Source organism: Corylus avellana, chromosome 5 (genome assembly GCF_965113065.1).
Source record: "Corylus avellana chromosome 5, dhCorAvel1.hap1.2, whole genome shotgun sequence".
Taxonomy (NCBI): domain Eukaryota; kingdom Viridiplantae; phylum Streptophyta; class Magnoliopsida; order Fagales; family Betulaceae; genus Corylus; species Corylus avellana.
The window spans coordinates 12,765,611-12,774,842 of record NC_142494.1 but is presented as its reverse complement, the minus strand read 5'-3'; the positions used below and the strand labels follow the sequence as shown (position 1 = coordinate 12,774,842).

The window sequence follows — 9,232 nt, the reverse complement described above, 5'->3', positions numbered from 1 at the left end:
TCGTAATTTAAAGTTTAATATATATATGATTTTTCGTACACGCCAAACATTGTAAAATATTTTAATAATTTTTCGTTGAAAATATTTTCCTATGAAAAGTATTTTATGTCGAAATAATCGGAACTCAAGAGTTTCTTATTATCCATCATATTGTTATAAATAAAGCATTCATTGCTGAGCATTCATTCATTGCTGCGGAAAGAGAAAGAGGGAGAAGAAGGAAACTAATTTTTCATTTTATAGAAGAGAGATGGTAAAATCGTTTTTATTAGAGGAGAGATAAAAGAATGAATTGTTCATTAATATTGAGCTACACTGCTCAGCACGTTTGCTGAGCACTATAGTCTACTCAACAATTTGATGGCCATTTTGTTCAACCGGCTGGGACGTGTTTTTAGTCACTCGACTATTTCGAACCACATGTGATGTGAATACTCTTCACATGTTCCGCGAGGATTCGCGAGTTCTTAATCTGGGTTTTGGTATTTTTTTTTTTTTTCTAAGCAAGGCGGGAGAGAGGGAGGTTTTGGTACTTCCATATGCATTGAGCCTCGAGCTCCTGGCTGTGCCCTTGCCTACGTACGTACCCGATCAAAATTGGAAGCTGATGAGTGTGAAGTGACGACTCTCAAAAGGAGTGCATTGCAGGTTCACGTGGGTGGCTGAGCAGGTGTAGAAATGGGATATGGCCATTTCTGGCAGACGTATCCAACAAGTTTGAGAAAGAGAAATATCTCTGTTACTGTATAAAACTCTTTTTATATGAGAAATGATGAAACCAGATTCATAGAGTGCTTTTTAAAAGGATTGAGCAAATTTGTGTGATCAGTCATGGAAGGGACAAATTCTGTTGAGAGCAGTGGTTGTACGAAGCGGCTGAAGAATAGCGGAGAAGAAGAGCAAACTGATAGGATTACTGAAATGCCAGACTTCATCCTTGCTCACATCCTTTCATTTCTTCCGACAAAGGATGTTGCGAAGATGCTTCTTGTGCCAAGATTTAGACATTGCTGGACTTTGATTCGAAGTCTCTCTTTTGATAGTTGCCCATGCGATGAGGATCCTACTTCTGATGACGAGGACGATGAACCTTATTACGACGAGAGATTCTTGAATCTGGTTGACAATGTCTTGGCTCGTCATGAGAGTTCCACAATTGATGAATTCCGTGTCAGGTTGAGGTTCAATTTCTTTTATTCTTTTAGCGAATTCGCGCTGGCTGATCCTGATGTGGATAAAGCGAGTAGAGAAGAGAGGATGGCAAGCAAAATTCGCACTTGGGTTCATTTTGCAGTTACGAAAAAAGTGAAGGTTCTTGATCTCGATTTACTGGGACGTTGTTTGTCAGAGCCAGAAGTGAGCTACAAGTTACCTAATTTTGTTCTTAGCAGTGATCATCTAACAGAGCTCAAGTTGGCGGGCTGTGCCATCTTTCCACAAGGGCATGTTCAGTTAAAATCACTGAAAAGGTTGTCGCTTAATGAAGTAATTTTGAGTGAGAAGATAATGGATCAAGTCATAAATGGTTGCCCCTTTCTTGGTGAATTGTGTCTTATAAGGTGTTATGGTCTTCGTAAGTTGAATATTAGTAACCCCACTGTGAAGAGCTTGGTGGTGGTTGTTGAGCCGCACAGTGTTTTTAGGCTAAGGATATCCTGTCCTAAGGTTGTATCATTGGCTATTGGTGGGTCATTACAATATGCTCATTTAGAAGATGTGTCTTCTCTTGTTGATGCATCCCTTTCCTTTTCCAGTCGTTTCATATGTGCGCTTACCAAGTATGAGAGGGTCAAAATGCTTCTCAAGAAGCTTGGGAACACCGATAGCTTTGCACCATGCACTTGGTGTATTCTGGTACCATTTTCTTCCTCTTTTGTTGTATTCTTTACTAATATGATGATATATGTGTTTTTAGCATAGTAATTGTCTTTGAGTGATCTCTTTGTAAGAATTTGCACACAAGGTGTTTGAATAAATGCTTCACCTCCCCCCTATCTTCAGTCAGGGGGTTGAATTGTTGTATATATATAACATATTTCATGTCCATCTTTTGGGACATAGACAGCCTATTAGGTTTTAGAAATATATGATGGGAATAATAAAAGAGAAAAGAATAAAAGAGAGAAGAGAGAAGAGAGAAGAGACAGAGTGGAAGCGAAAAGAGACTTATAGGTTACATCTTGTATATTGAATTAATTGTAGTGTGAACAGAGACCTTTATTTATAAAGAGGTTATGAATAGTAAACAAGTGAACCTAGTAGGCTAAGGAAAGGTAATAATTGCTAGAATGGAGAGGAAATGTAATAAACCTATCAAGTAAAGAAATAAACTAAAGAATTATATCAAATATTCTTAACAAAGGTAATGAAATCCTTAGCTCCTAGTAAGGAACAAGCAAGGGCTTTTTAAAGCTTAATCCCTTGCTTGTTCTAACACAGAACGGCTTTCTAAAGCTCAACCCGTTACTTGTTGGGGGCACAAATGGTATAACAAGGAAGTAGTGCTCTTTGCCCTTCCTCCCTATCCCTAGTAATCCGATGTTAGAAGAATATTTTTGTAGTTTTAAAATTCCTAGGAATGGGCTCTAGTTTTAGTACATTGGATCTTTTTGTTGTGTTATTATGTTATTGAATTTGTTTTGTTTTGGTTTTTTATTTTATTTTATTTTATTTTTATTTATGAGTTGTAATTCATTTTGGGCTTATTAGTCCAAACCTATAGAAATCTGTTAGAATATTAATTAAATGCTTAAATTCATCTTTTTTGGTTAGTTTACGCTTTTTGAATAAGTGATGATATTATCATGGTATCCAAGCCAAGGTGGTGAGTTTAAATCTTAACTCTACAATTTATCCAAATTCAGTTAAATATTCAAATTTAGTTATGAGTTAACATGGTATCCGAGCAGAGGTGACGGTGTTAGGGCAAATTTAGTTAACTACTCCTTATGTATCCTTCCCCATGTATCTCGTTGTTTCACTTACTTACGTATTGCACTTGAATGTGCTGTTTGGTTTATATGTATTAAAAATAGGTAAACGCGAACCATTTTTCTCCTGTAACAGATTATTGATAAATTCATTTTATAATTTGGTTAATTTGCTTGGTCGTATCTACTTTGTGTTGAAAATTTTAATCGTTGTTGATAGCTGCAATTTAATTTAGCAAATGACAGCAGCACTCACAGACACCACCAGCTGCACACAAACCTTCCCAAACGTGAGTATTTGACTGTTAAGTCATCAATTATCTCAAAACCTTAAGCTGATGGGAAACCTTGAATTAAGCGTTTACTTAATCATCTATGATTCTTATTTCCTTCCTAAGTGGTCCTTTATGGACATAAAATTATTTGGACCAAATTTTGCTGCTTAATATCTAGAATGATTTTTAATTTCTCTAGACTTTAGAGTGATGAATGGTTTCTAGGTAGTGCAACATCCCTTCATGGCAATGATTTTTATTATTATTATTATTATTTTATTATTTTATTTTTATGTGCTTAGGTGTTGACAATATGGAAGTTGACAAATCAGCCATGTCCATCCTTGTGTTGGAAGTTTCTAGCACTCAAAATTAGTCTGACAAAGTGGCACCTCCCTGGGATTTGTAGCTTATTGAGAAATTCTCATTGCTTGGAAACTCTGACTATTGATGTCTACAGTGGAAATCATTATATATTCATGGTAGGAAAAGATTTGGTAAATATGTTTTGTTTTCTCATTTGCATCTATGACCCACCATAAATAACTTGCGCTTTGTTGAATTAGAACCCTGAAGCACAATGGATTCAAGCGTATGATTTTGATGGTAGAAACTTCTGGAATTTGGAGGAGGATAGTTTCCATTGTCTTTCACACCACCTCAGGATTGTAAGGATATATGGATGCATAACAGAGCCGTACGTGATTGAACTAGTCGAGTTTCTTCTTAAAAACGCATTGGTCTTAGAGACCATGGTGATTTCAACCAACAAGTCTCTCCCACCTGATAGAGACGAGATTTACAGTAGTGCTATTGGTCCTCCCATGAATCATTTCACTTCAGAGGAACAACACGAATTTTCTCAGAAGCTATTTAACTTCCCCAGAGCCTCTACTCGTGCTGTTATTCATTTCTCGTGAATCTTTTTTTTTTTTTTTGTTTTTTAATCTCCAGTGTTTGCTTTTTTATTCACATGTTTAATAGATATGCAGGTATTTGCTTTTACATTTTGCAATACTCTAATGACAGTTTGTTTAAATACTTGATCTCAATTCCCCTTTTACATCTACTGCAATTCTCAGCTGTACAGTACTCTCTGAATTGCTGGGTATCTTGATATAAATTCTGAGTAATTTTTTTCCGTCAAGAACGTTTTATAGAACTCGTTCAAGAAGGTATTGCAGACTGCAGGATTTTCAAAATCTAAGCACCCGAATGCTTCCATCTCCAAAATTAACATCTATTTCCTTTGCACCTCTTTCAGAGCCCCATCATTGTGATGCACCAAAATAAAGAAGATATGAAGACATTTAAAAAATGAGGCAATTTTGAAAGAGAACAAACACGGCTCTTGAGCCTTGATCAAGTTTGCATACTACTACTCTAGAGGAAAGTCAAAATAACCTTTCAAGTCTGATATATATAATATATATATATATATAAACTTGTATAAGTCTAAATATAAGTAAGAGTTATGTTATTTAGTAAAAATAAAAATAATAATGACTGCCACATCATTTTAGACTAGTAAACAATATTAGTAAGTGCAAAAACAAGGGAAGAATGTGGAAAATGAGGAAAATAGAATGGAATAGGATGGTTGGCCCATTGAGAGCCCGTAGGAGCCTGCTTGGTGGAATTTATTTATTTATATAAGGATGAAATCTCATTCTCATCTTCTTGGAAATTAGAGAGAGACAGAATGGTAGTTGGAGTAACGGCTTCCATTTGCCATTCAGTACTTGGTCAAGTGCATTGGCAATTTCGACTTAGAAATAGTTTGAGCATCACCACCAAAAGCTGTACATCTGGTGGTGGAGGGCAGAAGTTGGAGGTGGCAGAGATAAAGGAGAGATGCGAGAAGTGGGAATGGAAGGGCAAATATTCCATCAATTACTTTGTTTCTCATTCAAAAAATATTTCCAATCCCCCTCTTCTTCTTGTGCATGGATTTGGGGCTTCCATTCCACACTGGCGCAGGTTACTCTTTTCCCTTCTTCTTTCTTTCTTTCTGTTATTCAGCATCACCCACCCACTACTAAGTATACACATCATCCCTATCTATCTATCTATCTAATTTCACCTCCGCCACACAACTTGTGCACAATAGCAATCAATTATATTTGTCTACTTTTACTGGAAAATTAGATTCAACTAACGAACTCAGAAAGATGCGACAATTAATAATAGATGATAACCCAATTACGAGAACCCATGAAAATTAAATTATCTCTAATTTGTTTGGAACTTCACCTCTAATTAATTAAAAATTGACCCGAATGATATATATATATATATGTATAAGATTGAATGGTTGATTTTCCTAATATGTTGAACATTTATTCATTATTATTAATATAAGTGTTGGGTTTCTATGATTCGTGAACTGCTCCTTCATTTTATTAATAAGATTCATAATTATTGCATAAAAATAGAGTAAACGTTTATTTTTAATTCCAGAATTTTATTTTCAACATGCTTCATCAGGATACCATTTCACTCTTTATTCTTGGACTCTAAACTGTAAAACCCGTTCGTTTCACTCTGGTTTTATCCAATCTCTCCCTCTCTCTCTAGATATCTCAGATAAGCATAGCCTTGGGGACGTCACGCTTAATGTTACTCTTTGCACTTATTTTATATAAATTAAAACAATATATTTTAAATAATTTTTTTATGCTGATTATCGCCAAAAGCTTCTCTATTCTATTTAGCATACTCTATTTTATCTCCATTTTATTGGGCTTATGTGGCAATGCTTAGTCAGTCCTTTCATTTTTTTTTATTTTTTTAAACAAGGCTAATGCGGAAGGGTTGATTGTGTTAAAGAATAATCTCACATTACTTGTGGCATGTTTGTAAGGAGTTGGCAACCCTCTCTTATTGAACAAGTTTTATGAGATGAGTTAGGCTCACGAATTTCTTCAGATTGAACACTGCCAGGTCAGTCAAGTAGGGTGGAACTAAGCTATAACTATCATCTTTTTTTTTTTTTTTTTTTTTTTTCAACCAATTGATTGTTCCATAGATGTTGTAATTAAGTGCTCCATCCTTCTCCAAAACTTTGAATTGCTAGAATACTAATTAAATAATCAAATTAACAATTTTTTATGAGCTTAAATTTATAGGATAAGTGTGATTGAACATGGTATTGATGTAAAGATCGTGTGTTTAAACTTTGTCTCTATTATTTACCTCCTATTTTAAATATTGAGTTTTACTTATTAAGGGAGATGAGTCAAAGGGTCACGATCATATCAGATAATCATTTGCATACTCAAAGCAAGGTATTGAACCTTGAATTATATAGAATAGTGACTGTGATTTGTATAAGATATATAGAGTTTTTCAGTTTTATCCTTCTCGCTACTCAAACCAATTTCATGAAATCTGTTATAGCTCTAGTTTCTGAGAAACTCTTTGTTTTGATTGCAAATTACAATGTCCTACTTCCTATGATGATGTTCTACAAACAATATTCATGTCATTATTGGTTAAACTCTGCAACTGTTGTCATACAAAATGTACACAACTAGAGACTTATAAGTGAGAGAGGGATTTGTTGTGAGTGCACTTGTGAAATTGCATCCCAATTTGATAAGTGTACTTATATATATATATATATATATATATATTAGTGTACTATTTGTTGTCTCCCTTGGTGAGATTCGCTCCCCAACGAAGGGCTTGGCAAAGCCTTCTACTAATGTGTGGCCATGTAAAACTGCTCAAGTAGTTGACAAATTATTTTTCTCTACTTTGAGGTAATTCCTTCAGGAATATTCGGACACTAGCCCAGAATTCCACTGTATATGCAATTGACCTTCTTGGCTTTGGAGCTTCTGATAAACCAACAGGCTTTTCGTATACAATGGAAACATGGGCACAGGTATGCTTATCCTCAAGCTAAAACTTGGATTTTATCCTATGTATGTCTGTCTCACCAGCCCGTCAACGTTGCAACTTTACTGTCTTAACCTCTATCTAATTCACTGTAAACAGTTGATATTGGACTTCTTGGATGAAATTGTTCAGAAACCGACTGTGCTGATAGGCAACTCTGTTGGAAGTCTTGCTTGTGTAATTGCTGCCTCAGGTGAGATATGCTTTTAATGCTATATAGTTTTCTGTAAAGATATATAATGACTACACCTTTAGAAGAAGATATCTAATTCTTTTGTTTTATCTTTTCCAATCAGAATCTAGTAGAAGCCTAGTTCGAGGACTTGTACTGCTCAATTGTGCTGGTGGTATGAACAATAAGGCAATTGTTGATGATTGGAGAATCAAGCTATTATTACCATTGCTTTGGTTGTTTGATTTTTTGTTGAGGCAACGTGGAATTGCTTCAGCTATATTTCAAAGTGTCAGAAAGAGGTACTAAATATATACTTACTGGTTTCAGTTTCAGCCATATAATTAATAGTTTGAAATATTACAAGTCAAGAAGAATGAATCTAAAAATGCTATATATTTTGTCCCTTGATGCAGAGAGAACTTGAAGAACATTTTATTGTCTGTATATGGAAATAAGGAATCTGTGGATGAAGAGCTAGTAGAGGTAAATTAGTACTCTCTCCTCTTGGACAATTTACGCTTGTTTAGAAAATATGAGCTCAAACAAAGTGGAAAGTGCAGATCATAATGGAACCAACTTATGACGATGGGGCACTAGATGCTTTTGTTTCTATTGTGACTGGCCCTCCAGGGCCAAACCCTGTACAGTTGATGCCTAGAATCTCCCAGCCTGTGCTACTTCTGTGGGGGGATGAAGACCCATTTACTCCTCTTGACGGACCCGTTGGTAAATACTTCTCTTCACTACCTTCTAAACTACCAAATGTAAGCCTGTTTGTGTTGCAAGGAGTAGGACATTGTCCCCATGATGACAGGCCTCACTTGGTCCACCAAAAGCTGCTTCCCTGGTTGGCTCATCTTCCTGCTTCATGAGTCTTCACACCACTTCTCTTACTTTTTGTATAAGATTGATCCATTTAGAATATCATAGTGTGTGTACATGCCATATTGTAACCATGATTTTTAGCAATGAAACCATTTTCGTTATTATATATCACTTTTAGCAACGAAGACAAAAGTCGTTGCTAATTATAAAAAATAAAAAAGCACTTTTGTTGTTGCAACAAGTCGTCATAAAAAATTCTGCCAAAACAAACAAAAGGTAGAAAATTTTTAGCATCCTTCACCGAACATTTGGTATGCTCACTGTTTTAACACTTTAAAACATTGATCTGGTGCATTTTATCTACAATAATAAGCAAGGTTTTCAAAATAAAATCATGGATTACCTTTTTAGCATTTTGAAAAGTATAAAAATATTTTTATGCACAAAATGCGTGACATGGATTACTTTTTGTAAATATTGCCTCAAATGATGAACATTTAAAGATTGTTTTATTATGCATATATGAAATAAAATGCTTATGTGGTTATGTGTAAAATGTTAAGGAAAATAGATGATTGGCAACATTGGTGCTCTGTGTGTACGTGTGTAAGGCAGTGCAACACACCCTGGGTTGGGGTGTGGCCTCACTAGCTGCTAGTCCTAAGTAAAAGGGGCTAGGTTGATAGAGTTCCACACAGAGGGGTTGAATAGACTAGTCCTTGCATAAAAAAAGGTGATGTACAGGACAAGTACAACCTTACTTTAGGGGTTAACTAGAGCTAATGTTTATATAGTAGCTTGGCCTTACTTTGTAGATATCACAAGTAATGGCTAGGCCTGTAAATGAGCCGAGCCGATCCTAGCTTTGGCAAACTCGGACCGGCTCATTTAAAATGACCAAGAATCGAGCCGGTCTCGAGCTCGAGCTGAGCTTGTAAACCCCAGCTCAAGATCGACTCGTTAAGGAATTTGACACGCTCTGGATCGTACTCGGGATCGGTAATGGGAATATGCGAGCCGAGTCGAGCCCTCGATTAGCTCGACTCGGCTCGAGCTCGAGATAGAGACATAAGTTTGAAAAAGGCGAAATCGAGCCTGAGCCTGAACTCGAGCCCCGTTAGAAA

The 9,232-nt window shown here is 35.9% G+C and overlaps 2 protein-coding genes across 2 annotated transcripts; both read left to right on the top strand.

The window, feature by feature from the left end:
- Positions 1 to 748: 748 nt before the first annotated feature.
- LOC132183195 (putative F-box/LRR-repeat protein At3g18150) lies at positions 749 to 4,381 on the top strand. The gene is made up of 3 exons (XM_059596598.2): positions 749 to 1,854; positions 3,508 to 3,687; positions 3,772 to 4,381. The coding sequence occupies exons 1-3, from the start codon at positions 832 to 834 to the stop codon at positions 4,123 to 4,125; spliced, it is 1,557 nt and encodes a 518-aa protein (XP_059452581.2). The 5' UTR covers positions 749 to 831; the 3' UTR covers positions 4,126 to 4,381.
- A 495-nt stretch (positions 4,382 to 4,876) lies between these two features.
- LOC132183196 (alpha/beta-Hydrolases superfamily protein) lies at positions 4,877 to 8,274 on the top strand. Its single transcript, XM_059596599.2, has 6 exons — positions 4,877 to 5,185; positions 6,983 to 7,094; positions 7,208 to 7,301; positions 7,405 to 7,582; positions 7,697 to 7,766; positions 7,844 to 8,274. Exons 1-6 carry the CDS (start codon positions 4,908 to 4,910, stop codon positions 8,153 to 8,155), a joined length of 1,044 nt encoding a protein of 347 aa, XP_059452582.2. The 5' UTR covers positions 4,877 to 4,907; the 3' UTR covers positions 8,156 to 8,274.
- Positions 8,275 to 9,232: the final 958 nt, after the last annotated feature.